Genomic DNA, 17,763 nt, shown 5'->3' with positions numbered 1-17,763 from the left:
AGCAAAGTCCAGTCGTTCTGCAAAATCCTAATTCTTTGCTCATACCTTCAAGATGGTGGGACTCTTGGTAACTGGGTATAACCCTCCCTGTGCATGTCCTGAAATATGACACCTAATATACTGGAGGTGACTATTTAGGTGTGAACCAGTGTAAGCAAGGGTTGAGGTGTGGTGTGGTGTCTACAACACACAGAGGAATGCCACCTCTCTATGTTACTAGGAATTTATTAGATGGTAGATGATTCTCATCAGCTGGTGCAGTACCACCACTTTGTTTGTTGAAGACTTGAAGTGGTGGAGCCCATGTTTAATCTCCAGAGCAAAGCTGCAGCAACCCCCATCTCTTCCCTCATGTGCGAATGTATTTTCAATTCACAAAGGGTGACTCAAGTATTTACAGACCTGTTAGCTTGAGTTCTGTTACTGGGAAAATAATTGAGTAACTGCTTGAAGTAGTAATGCAGAAATGTCTTTACAGATGGTTTTGCATTAATTATATTGATAACGGCATATCATGCTTAATATCTAAATTTGCAGATGATTTAAAGGTTGGCAAGGTGGTTAATGACAATAATCAAAGTATGCCACTGCAACAAGATCTACAAAATTTAGGTAGATGGGCTGAGAAGTGCCAATGGAGGATTACAATATGTGTAGCAGTAATCCCAGATTAACATACCAACTGCGTTGTACCACACCCAGGGTAGTGGAAAATGTAAAAGACCTTAAGGTAATTGTGCAGTCAGTAGTAGTAATGGCATGTGATGCAAGAAAGCAAGCGTATGAGCTTATGCAGCATCAGCCAAAAAAAAATCACACCATTCCCTCCAAATGCCTGTCCAGTTCCTCCTTAAATTTATTCAACCTATCAACTTCCACAACGACAGATGGAAGTTTGTTCCAGCAATTAACCACCCACTGGCTAAAGGCAAATTTCCGCACATCTATTCTACATCTGTCTTTTCTTAATTTGAATTTATGCCCCCTTAGGTTCGTAATCTGAACAAGTGGAAGGATCCCATCAGAATTTAGCGTGCTAAACCCATTCAAGGCCTTATACACCTCAATCAGATCACCGTGCAGGTGCCTAGTCTCCAGCCACTGCAATTTGCAGAACTTAAGCCTCTCTTGGTAAGAGGATCCCTTCATTCCTCTCACCAATCTTGTTGCCCTTCTCTGTACATACTCAAGCAAATCGGCATCCTTCCTAAAATGAGGCCTCCAGACCTGCATGCAGTACTCAAGGCATGGCCTGACCATTGCCTTATACAGAGGGACAGTCACCTCCTTTTCCCTGCTAGCAAAATTCCTATATATCATTGACAAAACCCCATGACCTGCCCTGTCAGCCTGTCTGCATTGCTCAGAAAACTTCATATCTGACTGCAGTACTCCCAGGTCTTTTTCATTTTCTACCACCTTAAGTGTAGTACCACGCAGTTGGTACATTTCTCTGGGGGTTACTTCTACCCATATGCAGTACTTTGCATTTGTCAAGGTTGAACTTCAGTTGCCATTTCTTAGCCCATCTGCCCAAATTATCTAGATCCTGTTGTCACGCCTCCGTAGCCAGGTGGGAAGGAGCAGCAGTGCGTAGCGCACGCTTCTTGATTAGACCGGCGTTCGAACCCATCACCACCAAATACGGAGGATGTGGAAAGATCAGGGAATGACCTCCGCATATTCCCAGAGCAATAATGGTGTTTTATATTCATTTGCTTTCTCCATTAGCTGTGACATTACGTGAAGGTGATCCATAGTTGAGAATCCTGTCCCAAAGCCAGCTTGCTCTTTCGTTTGATTCTCATCAAGTATTCTTTCTAATCTGTTAGTAATGACCCTTGTGAACAACTTGTAGATGTGGGATAACAAGCTAATTGGTCTATAATTTCCAATTTCTGATTTATCTCCTTTCTTATGGCCTTAGTTGTTAATGCTCCTAAAATTAACAACTAAGGCCAACTATGGCCTTAGTTGTTAATGCTCCTAAAAACCAAATAACAAACAGGTCCTGTTGCAGTAGCATACTGCCATTACTGTCATTAACAACCCTGCCAACCTTTGTATCATCTGCAAACTTCGACACTAAGCCTGATATACCTTCATCAATATCATTGATAAATATACAAAACAACAGTGGACCCAACATCGAACCCTGTGGGATTCCACTAATAACATTAGTCCACAAAGAGCAGCATCCATTAATTACCACTCTCTGTCTTCTCCCACTCAACCATCCTTTTATCCATTGTAGCAACTTACCCTTAATACCATTCTGCTCCAATTTGTACATTAGTCTTCCATGCGCAACAGTGTCAAAAGCTTTCCTGAAATCCAAATATATGATATCAAAATTATTTTTTGCATCCAGTTCCTTTGTAACCACATCATAATAACCAATCAAATTCGTCAGACAAGACTTTCCCTTGACAAACCCATGCTGTGTCTGAATTATTGCTGCAGTCTTGTCTAGATGATCCTGCAATGCATCTTTAACCAGTGACTCCATTATTTTACCTGGAACAGAAGTTAAGCTAACTGGTCTGTATTTACTCGTGTCACCCTTCGATCCTCCTTTGTGAATTGGGAATACATTTGCACATCTCCAGTCCGTGGGAACCTCCCCCGAGTCCAAGGATGCTCTCATAATTATGGCTCTTCATAATCAGATATGAAATTGTCTGATCGGTGCAGATAGCCTCAATTTTAACACAGTCACTTGCCATCTGTGATATGTCTCTTTTGTTTTAATTATAAAAAAAAAAATTAAATTTTATGATTTTCGTTTACTGATCTAAATGATCTTTTAATTATGATTTGCGAAGTTTAGTTAAAAAATGTCGAATGAAAATAAATGAGGGAAATTAAGAATAATAATAATGAAAGCTTTTATCATAATTTTTAGAATTTTCAAGGTCACTTTTCCCCCCAGATTCAAGTCTAGATACTTGTTTAGTGTCTGGCAGATGCAACATGAACATCTGTATTTTTGTCAGCTGTTTGTTTTTAGATGGTAACAGCTTCTACAGCAAGAGTAGATACCTGTTGCTGACATTTCGCAGATACCTGGAATTGGAATTTGAATGTCACACAAAAAATGTATTTATTTCATGGTGTATCAAAATTGTTTCTTGAGGCTGTCACAAACATTCTCTCAGGTATGACAATCTGAGTTTTACTACTTAAGAGTCTAAAATGCTGATATAACTGATATTTAGTCCAGTTGTGTCAAGTGGACTGAATTTCAGCAAAGTCCAGTTGTTCTGCTAATCCTTTGCTCTTACCTTCAAGATTGTGGGGCTCTTGGTCATCATCATCATCATCAGCCATTTTCAATCCACTGTAGGATGAAGGCCTCTCCAGCAACATTCCAGTTCCTTCTGTTTTGAGCACTGGCCATCCACTTACTACCCACAAACTCATGAATTTCATCTATCCATCTCCGCCTTTGTCTTCCAGGTTTTCTTCTAGCTCCTCTTGGATACCATTCTGTTATTTTCTTAGTCCATCTGTTATCATGTCTTCGAGCTATGTGTCCTGCCCAAGACCATTTTAGTTCTTTAGTTTTGATAAGAATGTCCTTTACTTGATTTTGTTGCCTAATCCATGTTTCTCTTCTTATCTAACAGTTTGATTCCCATTATAATTCGTTCCATTCTTCGCTGTGTAGTTCTCAGCTTCTCTTCCATTCTTTTGGTGAGTGCCCAAGTTTCACTTCCATAAGTCATGGTGGGGAGTATACATTGGTTCATTATTTTACGTTTCAGACAAACTGGGATATTGCTCTTCAGTATGTGACTATATTTCCTGAATGCAATCCATCCAAAATTTATTCTTCTCTTGACTTCCAGCCATTTATCATTATTACAGCTAATAACTTGTCCCAGATAAGTACATGACTCCACCTTTTCAATTACTGCTCCTTCAATCATTATTTCCCTTTCTGTGGCATACTTGTTCATCATTACTTTTGTTTTAGCCATATTCATCTTTAGTCCAAAATCTTTACTAGCTGTGCATAACTGATTAACATTTTCCTCTAATTCTTTGGGATCATGGTTTATGACCACAATGTCATCTACAAATCGTAAATGGATTAGGTACTCTCCGTTCACATTGACTCCTTTCTGCAACCAGTCTAATCTTCTGAAAGCTTCCTCAAGGGCAGCAGTAAACAGCTTCGGAGATATTGTGTCTCCTTGTCGAACTCCTTTCTCAATTTTAAATTTCCTACTGTCTTTGTCTAGTCTAATAAAGGAAGTAGCACTCTCATATATTTTCTTCAAAATCATAATATATGGGGTATCAGTGCCTTGTCTTTCCAGTGCCCGAAACATTGCCTTATGCTGTATGGAGTCAAATGCCTTTTCATAATCCACAGATGCCAGACATAATGGTGTTTTATATTCATTTGCTTTCTCCATTAGCTGTGACATTACGTGAAGGTGATCCATAGTTGAGAATCCTGTCCCAAAGCCAGCTTGCTCTTTCGTTTGATTCTCATCAAGTATTCTTTCTAATCTGTTAGTAATGACCCTTGTGAACAACTTGTAGATGTGGGATAACAAGCTAATTGGTCTATAATTTCCAATTTCTGATTTATCTCCTTTCTTATGCAGCAAAACTATGATTGCATTATTCCAGTGCTTAGGTGTCACACCTTTTCTAATGCACTTTGTGAAGAGCCTTGCCAGTTTTCGTGTTATGTCTCTTCCTCCCAATTTTAACAACTCTACAGTAACTTCATCTTCCGCCGGGGCTTTCTCATTCTTCATTTTCTTCAATGCATGTTCTACCTCATCAGGAAGAATATTCGGTATGTCGTATGTGTTGCTACTTTGCAATCCATCTTCCCCACTGCTGGCATCATTCCCCTGCTCCTTGTATAATTCTCTATAGTAGTCTTCTGCTATTTGAATTATGCCTTCTCTGCTGTTTATAAGTACACCATCACTATTCTTCAGTTTCAGTATCATTTGTCTTTCTGTATTACTGCTCATGGCTGCTGATTTAAATCCTTTGTTTTCCCTTAATGCTTGTTCTACTTTTCTTGTGTTAAATCTTCTTATGTCCTCTCTGAGTCTCTTTCTAATGGCTTTGCATAACTCAGTATACTCAATTTTCTCCCTGTCAGTGTTTTTCTTGCTTTTCATTTGTCATCTTCGGTTCATCATGACAAGTGTTTCTTGAATAATTTTTTCTTCTTTGGATTTCTTTTTCCCTATAGGTTTCTTGGGCTTTATCACTTTCAGAAAGTTGTAATATTCCTCGTCGATATCTTGGTCCTGAGCAGTCTGCAGAAGCTCAAACTTGTTCTTAAGTTCCAGTACATACTGCTTTTTATCCTCATCTGTTATCTCAAAGACCTTTGTATTATTTACTCGAGTCAGTTTTTTCCTTTCCTACATCTATATCAAGTGTACATCTTACCATTCTGTGATCACTTCCAACATTTACCTTATTCAGGACGGTAACATCATTCACAATATATATTCTGTTAGTGAGGATGAAGTCGATTTCATTAGTGGTTAATCCATTTGGACTCTTCCATGTCCACTTTCTGTTCACCCTTTTCTTGAAAAAAGTGTTCATTACTGACAGTCCTTGAGATTCTGCAAATTCCACAAGTCTTTCACCTCTTTCATTTCTTTCACCAATTCCAAAATTTCCTATAGTTCCCCTTTCTGTGCTGTTTTGTCTTTTTCCAACCTTAGCATTGAAGTCTCCCATAATAATAGTGTAGTGGGTTTTCTGCTTATCTAGAAGACTCTCAATTTCGGTGTACATTTCTTCAACCTCTTCATCATCATGGCTCGATGTTGGTGCATAAATCATTATAATCTTTAGCTTGTACCTCTTAGAAATCTTGAGTATTAGTCTTCACACTCTTGGTGATGTACTTTTGAATTCCAAAATGTTCTTTTTAAAATCTTTATGGACCAGAAACCCAACTCCACCTTCACTCCTTTCACTGTTTCCTTTGGTGTACAGCAGATTTCCACTTGATAAACTTATAAGTGATTCATTTCTTCTTGTTTCAACCAAACCGATGATATTCCAATTCACATTTTCTAATCCTTTTCCAGCTCTAATATCCTGCCTTCACCGATGAGTGATCTTACGTTATAACAGGCCAAGTTCATTTTGTGTGCATGGCAGCCTGGTCGTACCCAGAGATTCTTAGCACCCTCTGCATTCACTCTGATCCTCTCGCTGCCGTAAGAGGGAGAGTGAAAGCTGCTGGGGACTGGGGGCCATTTGTTTCGTCGTGCTTTCATATGCTGGAGGGTTTGGTCTTTTCCTCTTCACGCTGACCAGGTGTCTTGAAGAGAACCACTCTACACGTTCGTTGCCACCTAAGTGACGTAACAGGGCTTACCATCGAGATGGTGTGCATGAGTGGATTTTAGGGAGGTAGGCCAACCAGACTTTTCCTAAATCTTCTGTAATAGAGAGATATTGGATCCATCAGTGTTTTAGGCTGAGTGTCTGTTAACACACAGGATATCTGTTGCCCTCTAAGCCCCGGACTCTTTGTAACTGAGTATAACCCTCCCTGTACATGTCCTGAAATGCGGTACCTAATATACTGGAGGTGACTTTCTAAGTGTGAACTGGTGTGGTGTGGTGTCCACACGACACAGAGGAATGCCACCTTTCTATGTTACTAGGAATTTATTAGAGGGTAGACAATTCTCATCAACGGTGGAGCCCATGTTTAGTTTTCAGAGCAAAGCTACGGCAACCCCCTAATCGCTTCCATCATGCTGTATGATTGATGGCTTTTATGGTTATGATGAGCGTCATAGTAAGATCCAGTCTTCCTTATATTTTGAAGGTATAGTTTTAAAATGGTGTTCATGGGCCAGCTGCTGGATAGTCCACTCAGCCTAAAATCTCATCCTGACCAAAACTATGGTAATTATCTAGGAGGCATTCAGATCAGCTAGTGTAATCTCACTGCCTCCACCCTGTGATATAGTGACTGGAGAGAATCCAAATAGTGTGTATGTGGGTTGGCACATTGTTGAGGCTACATTATTCTTGCCTTGATTGTGCCATGGCCAAAAATTTTCTTCATATAACAGTTCTCCCCACTTTTTCTTACCACTGAATACATCATGAATAGTCAAGCTAATAGATCTATTTGTTATTTATTTATTTATTTTTTTTTTAGGAGCATTAGCAACTAAGGCCATATTGCTTCGGGGGTATGCGGTGGTCATTCCCTGACCTTGCTGCATCCTCCGTATTTGGTGGGCACAGGCTCGAACCCTGGTCTAATCAAGAATCGTGTGCTACGCACTGCTGCCCCTGACCACCTGGCTACGGAGGCGGCAAGCTTATAGAACAAACATATCTGCAGAAAGATCTAAACCTCCCAAACACTTCCTCGTTCATTTCACAAATATACATGGTCTCACTTACAACCTTGATGTCTATTTCCACTTAGTCTGTTAAGCCTCACTTAATTTTTCTGACAGAATCCCAATTATTAGTTGATTCAACTAATGCTTATCTCAGTTATCCTAATTATTTGCTGTGGAATTCCTTTTGCTTCAAAGGTGGTTCTTGGGCATATGTCCACTTTGATATTCCCTGTCTGAGAAAGTCATTTGGAATCTCCTCTTTTCGATCTTCTCTGTGTTAAAATCTCTTTACCCCGTTCTGTCAAATTCATCTGTTGCCTCTATGATTCTCTGAAGTCCACTAATCACTTCGAACTCTTTGACTTCCTTTCTCTGAAACTTGACTTTTCCAATCTAACTTTCTAAGAGTGAAGTAATTTTTCTTGTTGATCTTAATGTTCACAACTCCAGGTGACTTCAGTTTTCTAATCACATGTACCCAGCTGGTTTACGTGCTGTGGCTTTTGAGATTACTAATCACCTCTCTTGGATTGATCATTTCTCTACTAGAATACCAGGCAATCCTAATCACACAGCCAAAACTCTTGATCTTTTTCCCACAAACAGCCCTTCCTAGTGATTCCCACCTAGGAACCACTAGGTAGCAGTGATCACAGTATACTGACGTGGGATTTACTTAAAGATATAATTACCATCAGGGGTAAAGGAAAGGATTTTTGCTTCTGTAAAGGTGACTATAGTGGGACCAACTGATGATGTTACCAACAGCAAATTCTAAGTGGAAAGCATTCAAGGAATTAATCGTGGAAGCTACTAAACGTTTCATAAATATTAAGAAATATTGTTCAAGGTTTAGGCCTAAATGGTTGTCAGATGAACTAATGAGACTTGTGGCAGACAAGAAAAATACATTGGATGTATATAAATTATCAGGGGACAAGAAGCCTATGGCCGGTATAAGTTAGTCTGTGATCAAGCCACAAAGGAGGTTATGCAGGCTAAGGCAGATTACAAGAAATCTTTGGCAAAGGATACTAAGAAAAACAGCAAGGATTTCTTTACTTATATAAACCCCAAAAGGAAGGGGATGAATCAGATTGGTCCACTTGATATCGATGGTTTGACTGTTGATGATCCTGCTCAGATAACAAACAAACTGAATGAGTATTTTGCATCTACATTTACACATGAGGAGTTATTAAGGATTGAAAATGCCAGAAGGCTATCAAATTGTAGCAGGGTGCTTAATAATTTTGCAATAACTGAGAACAAAGTGGTGGAGAAATTGTTGAAGTTAGGATAAGAAAGGCACCTGGGGTGGAGGGGATCTATCCAGTTATATTAAAGGTGGTGGCAAAGGAAGTAAGAAAACTCTTAGCCATAATTATGAGCGCATCCTTGGACTCAGGGGAGGTCCCCACAGGCTGGAGATGCGCAAATGTATCCCCAAATTCACAAAGGCTGATACGAGTAATTACAGACCAGTTAGCTTAACTTCTGTTCCAGGTAAAATAGCATTAGCATTAGTAGAGGCATATGATGCAAGAAAGCAAGCTTATTCAGCATCAGCCAAAAAAAAAAATAAATAAACAACCACTACTCCCATTTCACCCCTCCATTTGTTCGAAATACCTGTCCAGCTGAGCCTTAAATTTGTTTAGGCTATCAACTTCAACAACAAGCGATGGAAGTCTATTCCACAAACCAACTGCCCGCTGGCTAAAGGCAAATTTCCGCACATCTATCCGACATCCGTCCTTCCTCAATTTGAATTTATGCCCTCTCAGGTGATTATTCTGAGCAAGAGGAAGAATCCCATCGGCATTGAGCATGCTCAAGCCATTCAAAGCCTTATACACCTCTATCAGATCACCTCGGCGATGCCTAGTCTCCAGGCTCTGTAATTTGCAAAACTTAACCCTTTCTTCGTAAGAGCAACCCTTTGTTCCATTCACTAATCTTGTTGCCCTTCTCTGTACTCGTTCCAGCAGCTCTACATCCTTCTTGAAATGAGGCCTCCAGACCTGTATACAGTACTCAAGGTGTGGCCTGACCAATGCCTTATACAAGGGAATAATCACACCCCTGTCCCTGCTAGAAAAATTCCTGTATATCATTGACAAGACACCATGAGCTACTCTTGCAGCTCGTCTGCACTGCTCAGAGAACTTCATATCTGCCTGCACAATTACCCCCAGGTCCTTTTCATTCTCTACCACTGTCAGCGTAGTACCACAGAGTTGATACGTTGATCTGGGGTTACTGTTTCCCATATGTAGTACTTTACATTTGTCAATGTTAAACTTCATTTGCCACCTCTCAGCCCATCTGCTCAACCTTTCCAGATCCTGTTGCAGCAGCATAGTATCAGTAGTGTCCTTAACAACCCTGCCAACTTTTGTATCGCCTGCAAACTTGGACATTAAGCCCGATACACCATCATCAATATCATTTATAAATACAGAAATAATGGAATCACTGGTTAAAGATGCATTGCAGGATCATCTAGACAAGACTGCAGCAATAATTCAGACACAGCATGGGTTTGTTAAGGGAAAGTCTTGTCTGACAAATTTGATAGGATATTATGATGTGGTTACAAAGGAACTGGATGCAAAAAATAATTTTGATATCATATACTTGGATTTCAGGAAAGTTTTTGACACTGTTGCGCTTGGAAGACTACTGTACAAATTGGAGCTGAATGGTATTAAGGGTAAGTTGCTACAGTGGATAAAAGGATGGTTGAGTGGGAGAGGACAGAGGGTGGTAATCAATGGGTGCTGCTCTTCGTGGACTAATGTTATTAGTGGAGTCCCACAGGGTTCGGTGTTGAGTCCACTGTTGTTTTGTATATTTATCAATGATATTGATGAAGGTATATCAGGCTTAGTGTCGAAGTTTGCAGAGGATACAAAGGTTGGCAGGGTTGTTAATGACAGTGTGCTACTGCAACAGGATCTAGAAAATTTGGGAAGATGGGCTGAGAAGTGGCAACTGAAGTTTAACATTGACAAATGCAAAGTACTGCATATGTGTAGAAGTAACCCCAGAGGAATTTACCAACTGTGTGGTACTACGCTTAGGATGATAGAAAATGAAAAAGACCTCGGAGTAATTGTGCAGTCAGATATGAAGTTTTCTGAACAATGCAGACAGGCTGCAAGAGCAGGTCATGTGGGTTTTGTCAATGATATTCAGGAATTTTACTAGCAGGGAAGAGGAGGTGATTGTCCCTCTGTATAAGGCAATGGTCAGGCCATGCCTTGAGTACTGCGTACAGGTCTGGAGGCCTCATTTTAGGAAGGATGTAGATTTGCTTGAGTGTGTAGAGAGAAAGGCAACAAGATTGGTGAGGGGAATGAAGGGATCCTCTTACCAAGAGAGGCTTAAGTTTTGCAAATTGCAGCGGCTGGAGACTAGGCACCTGCAAGGTGATCTGATTGAGATGTATAAGGCCTTGAATGGGTTGAGCACATTGAATTCTGATGGGATTCTTCCACGTGTTCAGATTACGAACCTAAGGGCATAAATTCAAATTGAGAAAAGACAGCTATAGAATAGATGTGTGGAGATTTGTCTTTAGCCAACGGGTGGTTAATTGCTGGAACAAACTTCCATCTGTCATCGTGGAAGTTGATAGGTTTAATAAATTTAAGGAGGAACTGGACAAAAATTTAGAGGGAATGGTTGTGTGAAGTTTTTTTTTTTTTTTTTTTTTTTGACTGATGCTGCATAAGCTCATATGCTTGCTTTCTTGCATTGCTTGCCACTATTACTAATTACATGGTCGAGGTGAGTGGTCCTCTAGGCACCTTAGATCACAATTTGGTGATGGTCTCTTCTCCAAAGGTGCCTTTCTCTCGTGGCCATTCTCAACCTCGTGTTGTTTGGCATTACAAGAATGCAAAATGGGATGATCTACAAAATTTCTTTTCCTTGGTTGGATTACTCTAATATATTCTGAGGTCAGCATTTACTCAGTCATGTCAGTGAAATAATTGTTGTAGGGATGAAATACTTTATTTCACACTCCACCTTAAAATCTCATCCATGAAAACCTTTATCTAAACTTTTTTTCCCCTCTAAGTGTTAAGGCTGTTTAAGATAAGAACTTTGCAAATCAAAATTGACTTGCATTAAAATCTCCAGGGTCAGTTTCTGCCTATATCAAAGCTCATAACAGAAAGCAGTTATTAATCAGTCCAAACTAGGTTTTCAACAGGCTAAGAATAGAACATTTTGTTCCTGTCTAAAGAATAGTCAACATTCTGGTCTCTTGCCAAAGCTATTGGCCACAATTTTTGCTCATCTCTGTTCTCACCTCTGTTAAAACCTTATGGTTTTATTGCCACCTGAAGTAAAGATAAAGCTGACCTGGTAATAGAAAACTTGCTTCTTGTACAAATAGTAGTTGAGCATTCTGGTATCTTACTAAACAACTTGGCCACAACTTTGCCCATCTTGACTCAAACCTGTTATAACCTGACGGTTCTGTTGCCACCTCAGCTAAAAATAAAGTCGATCTGCTATCATCCTACTTTTCTTCTAACTCTTATATCAATCCTCTTGGTAAATTGCCTCCTACCATTCTTGGTACACTCCATTCAATGCTTCCTGTGGTCTTTTGTCAAAAGAATGTCAGAGGAACTTTGAACAACCTTGATGCCAAGAAAACCCCAGATCCTGTTGATATTTCTTGATTTGTTCTTGAAACCTGTGCTCCTGACTGTACTCCCATTCTATGTCACCTTTTTATGCTTTCTTATTCCACTAATGGAATAAGAAAGCATAAATCATGTGTGAATGTAGATGCAGAATACTTATCCAATTTGTCAGCAACCTGAGTAGGATCATCAGCAGTTAAACCATTGACATTAAGTGGATCAATCTGATCAACCTCTTTCTTTCTACGGTTGATATAAGTAAGGAAGTCCTTTTAGCATTAATAGAAGCTTGTGATGCAGGAAAGCAAGCTTATATAGCATCAGCCAAAAAAGAAATTGCCATTTCATCCATCCATTTGCTCCAAACGTTTGTCCAGTTCTTCTTTGAATTTATAAGCTGTCAACTTCCACAACAACAGATGGAAGTTTGTTCCAGCAATCAACCACCCACTGGCTAAAGCCAAATTTTCACACATTTATTCTACAACTATCTCTCCTCAGTTCGAATTTATGTCCCCTCAGGGGCATAATATGAGCAAAAGGAAGAATCTCATCAGCATTAAGCTTGTTCAAACTGTTCAATACCTTATACACCTAAATCAGATCACCTGCAGGTGTCTAGTCTCCAGATGCTGCAATTTGTAGAACTTAAGCCTTTCTTGGTAAGAGAAATCCTTTATTTTCCTCAACCATCTCGTTTCCCTTCTCTGTACTCATTCCAGCAGCTCTATATCCTTTCTAAAATGAGGCCTCCAGACCTGTATGCAGTACTCAAGGTGTGGCCTGACCATTGGCTTGTACAAAGGGATAATCACCTTATCTCTGTTAGAAAAATTACTGTATATCATTGACAAGACTGCATGAGTTGCTCTGGCTGTCTGCACTGCTCAGAAAACTTCATATCTAACTGCACAATTACTTCCATGTCTTTTTCATTCTCCACTACCCTGAGGTAGTACCACACAGTTGGTACATTACTCTGATGTTACTGCTACACATATGCAGTACTCTGCATTTGTCAATGTTAAACTTCAATCTTGCTGCTATTCTTGGTTGCATCCTTGCTGATATTCTTGGCATTGTTTGCCAGAGACATTTTGTAATATTAGTTAGTTTGCCTAACCTCTTTTGTGACTTGATTACAGACTAGTTTTATAAACTAGTCTGTAATCAAGTCACGAAGGAGGTTTATAAAACCATAGGCTTCTGTATCATCTGAATTTATATGCATTGCATGCATTTTTCTTCTCTCCCACAAAGCTCATCAATTCAATTACATTCATTTAGGCATAAGCCTGGAATGGTATTTCTTAGTTGTGAAAAGCCGAGTAGCTTCTATAATTACTTCCTGGAGAGATTTCTGTTGTTAACATCATCAGGTAATCGTACTGCATTGAATTTAAAAACTGTGTAAGACCACTGTAGTTACCCTTATGAAAGCAAAAGCCCTTCTCTTTTTTCTTGGCACAAACTATATCTTTAAGAAAATCCCACATCAGCACACTGTGATCACTGCCACCAGAAGTCTTTTACCTGAATATTCTTAATGCTTGAAGAATCATTGCTTATAATTAGATATGCTCAACATGGCACGATAAATTTCATTAATTGTAGTATTATTATGTTAATACAGTAATACTCAATGTATATTTAGTTTAATTTTCATTATTTTTAAGCAAAACGAAAAAAAGAGTTGGAATGCCAGAAGAAAAGAACAAGTAGTGTGTGTGTGTGTGTGTGTGTGTGTGTGTGTGTGTGTGTGTGTGTGTGTGTGAAAAGTATATTAAACATAGTATATTAATTGTGCAAGTTTTTAACTTAATATAAACTATTACTTTAAAAACACTGCCCAGAAAAAAAAAAAAAGAAAAAAAAAGTCAATGCTATCTGCCCAATATTGATGTAAAAGGAAACATTTCTCTTTAATGGACATAGGGGTACCTGCATATAGTGTTCTTTGAGGCCAGTCCCTTAAAAACAATGTAATGGGAGTTTACTATACTGCTAAGTTATAAAAAGTCAATTTAGGAATGCACCAAATTTAATTAGCATTAGCGTAGGACACAAGAAAGCAAGCTTATGCAGCATCAGCCAAAAAAAAAGAAAAAAAAAAGCGTTCCCATTTCACCCCTCCATTTGTTCCAAATACCTGTCCAGCTCAGCCTTAAATTTATTTGGCTATCAACTTCCACGACAAGAGACGGAAGTCCGTTCCATCAATCAACTACCTGCTGGCTAAAGACAAATTTCCGCGCATCTATTCTACAACTGTCTCTCCTCAGTTCTTAATCTGAGCAAGAGGAAGAATCCCATCAGCATTCAGCTTGCTCAACCCTTTCAAGGCCTTATACACCTTAATCACATCACCTTGCAGGTGCCTATTCTACAGGTGCTGCAATTTGCAGAACTTAAGCTTTTCTTGGTAGGAGCACCCCTTTGTTTCCCTCACCATTCTTGTTGCCCTTCTTTGTACTCGTTCTGGAAACTCTACATCTATCCTAAAATGAGGCCTCCAGACTTGTACACAGTACTCTAGATGTGGTCTGACCATTGCCTTGTATAAGGGGATAATCACCTTCCTGGCCCTGCTAGCAAAATTCCTATATATCATTGACAAGACTCCATGACCTGCTCTGGCAGCCTGTCTGCACTGTCAGCGAACTTCATATTTGACTGCACAATTACCCCCAGGTGTTTTTCACTTTCCACTTCCATGAGTGTAGTACCACATAGTATGTTTCTCTTGGGTTATTGCTATCCATATGCAGTACTTTGCCTTTGTCAATGTTAAACTTCAGTTGCCACTTCTCAGCCCATTTGCCCAACTTATCTAGATCCAGTTGGAGTAGCGTACTGTCTTCGTAATAACACCAGTACCTTTATATTTCTGGTTCTTGTTTTGTGTTTAAAGAGGCCTGTAAGAATTTCTCTAGTTTCTTGGAATTCAAACTCAGATCTCTCTCCAATTAAGTGATAAATTACGATACCATGTAATTTAACAGCAGATTCTGTTTCTCTCTTACTACTGATTTTATTAGTAAGATTAGAAATGGAATATATTTAATTCACAAATAAAATTAATAATATTTTTAATTTCAGATTTTGGCCATTTGTGCTTTTGCAACAACAGCAGGATTTTCAACAACAGCAAGTTTCATGTTTATTTGTCCAACTGATAAAGAAAATCGTACTATGTCCTATGACATTGCATACCCTTTTGAGTAAGATCTTGTTTTTTTTCACCCTTTCATTGTTATAATTACAATGTGCAAAAATATATATATGTATGAATTGTGACTCTTAACTGAAAGTAATTGACTTAGTACTTAACAGTTATACTTCATGTATTTTCTAATACACAATGGAAAAATAGTTATTGGTATATATAAACCTCTTTTAGGTGCATTGTGTACCTATTACAGGGAAACAGTCTTGCAAAGCTTATCAAACTTACAAATTAAAATATCTGTTAGAATTATGTAAATTTTAGTTGTAATGTAAAATTATGTAAAGCTGTAAATTTTAGTATTCCTTCAGTAAGGCCTTCAGTTTCAATCTGCATAATGGATTATTTTTTAATTAGAATAACTGCAAAAAAAAAAAAAAAAAAACAATAAAAAATAAGTCTCTATATGTTTGTGTACAAATACAATATGCACTTATGTATACTAATTTGCTTGGAATTTTGGTTCTGGCTTCAATTTCTATCATGTTGATAATCAGGTAGTTAGGGAAAAATTATGGATAATAAAACTGCTGTTAATAATATTAGTTGTTCTTATTTTCCAGTATAGTATTAGAATAAAGGATGGGATTAATCCATTTCAATTCATATCCTTTATTCCAAAAAAGAAAATTGAATGCAATGCAAGAATACATCTGTGTGGATCTTTTTTTTTTTTTTTTTTTTTTTTGGTGTGCTTGGCAGGGAGTTTAAAGGTATACTTTATGTTGATAATCACATTGTTTTAATATTATATAGATGCTTATTTAGTTTAATTTATATTCTGAAATGAGGTGAAGCATATCCATTCATTTTTCAGATGTAGGTTTTTATTTTTTTCAGCAAGATGAAATTTTTTTTTGATTGATACCTTGAAATCTCTGTAGCAACCACATAAATTTTAGTTTTGATTTGACAAGTCATCTTTTTTTCTTTGCAGTACTGAATGAAGTGAAGTGTCGCAATGGATAAAGTGGAATACAGATCAGTGCTTTAGTTTCTCTTTCTGCAAGGGAAAACACCCAAAATAATCCACGAAGAAATGGTTGTTGTTTATGGAGAAGACTGCCCAGGTTACAGTGTTGTTGCACATTGGTATAAACAATTCAGATGTGGAAGAACCTCAATGCATGAAGAAATCCCAGGCCATCCAGAAACTGCTGTAACAGAAGAGTGTTGCAAAAATTGAGGCATTAATTGTGGAATATCACCATATTAGTGTCAAAGAACTAGCTGCAGAACTCCAAACTAGTGTAGGGAGTTCTGCAGCTAGTTCTGCAAACAGTTGCATACGAGAAAATGTCTGCTAGATGGGTTCCCAGACTTCTGACCCCTTACTGAAAGAAGGAAAGGACACAATGTGCACATGAAATTTTGTCAGTGTGTCAGGGAAACTGAAACATTGCCTCATCCTGCTTATTCTACCTTGCAGCTTTGGATTTTTTTCTCTTTCCCACCCTGAAGTCCTTTCTTTGTGGAAGACATTTTGCTGCTGATGATGAGGTGATTTCTTCTGTTGAGGCATTGTTTGGTCAGTCAAAGGACTTCTATAAAACTGGCTTGCAGAAGTGTATTGAGAGGCAGAAAAAATGTGTCATTTTGTCTGGTAGCTATGTTGAAAAAGTGTAATACATGGTGTGTGTTTCAACCTTCTATTACAAATACTTCTGGGTGAATACGAATCTTTTTGAAGCTCCCGCTCATATATATGAGATTAGCTAAGTATGCTGTTTGCTATTTAATTTATAACCTTTGCATTCATTTATATGACTTGCAGGTTGCTTGGTGTCTAATGATAGGCTTTTTTGGTCATTGTTATCCTCAAAAAACTGCAAACTACACTCCTATGTGATTATTTACCTATAACTATGAGTTTTCTAACTTTCTTGACAAAAGAAATTAATTGTGGAGAAGTAAAATGAAAAATTTAATTTTATCCTCAATAAAAAGTATTTAAAAAAATAAATCTATTCAAATATGAAATCTATTCACTTGAATATGTTAAATTGGATTAATTTATTGATCAAATAGTTATAACCCACCCAAGTGTTATGCATCTACTTTTGCTTGACATCTTAAATTGGTGAATGTTCTTGAACGGTCCATCAATAATTTGAGACAAATCAAGGTACTTTTTAATTTGTGTCAAATTATCAGCATTAATACTCAACATAGAAGAACATAAAAGAAATGTAAATTATCTTCATTGCAGGTCACTTCAGTAAAAGTTCTATAGTCAGCACATAATTTGGAAATTGAAGAAGCAGCTGGAATGACAAAATTCAATTCACTTTGAATTATTCTGTCAGCACACATTGAACCAAAATTGTCTACATACAAATATAAAAATCCACAAACAGTGCTTTTACTGGGGATAGAGTATCTAATGATTATATTTCAAACTTCAGATAATAAAACTGTTTTATAATTTTCAAGGTATAAATTGACCAAAATTTTATATTAATTTTAAAGGAAAGAACAAAAAGATGAGAATTTTGAAATG

At 38.0% G+C, this 17,763-nt stretch overlaps 1 protein-coding gene across 1 annotated transcript in view; it reads left to right on the top strand.

Moving 5' to 3' along the window:
• Positions 1–17,763, top strand: part of LOC150076159 (synaptophysin-like protein 1) — an 84,006-nt gene that overhangs the window by 16,813 nt on the left and 49,430 nt on the right. The window contains exon 3 of the mRNA XM_090387725.1: positions 15,137–15,258. Coding sequence (XP_090243851.1) covers positions 15,137–15,258 — 122 coding nt within the window. The remainder of the gene's footprint in view (positions 1–15,136; positions 15,259–17,763) is intronic.

This window comes from Mastigoproctus giganteus, chromosome 13, assembly GCF_048544385.1.
Source record: "Mastigoproctus giganteus isolate SK-2022 chromosome 13, ASM4854438v1, whole genome shotgun sequence".
In the NCBI taxonomy this organism is placed as follows: Eukaryota; Metazoa; Arthropoda; class Arachnida; order Uropygi; family Thelyphonidae; genus Mastigoproctus; species Mastigoproctus giganteus.
Note: the sequence above shows the minus strand (reverse complement) of the source record. Positions and strands in the feature narration are given on the sequence as shown.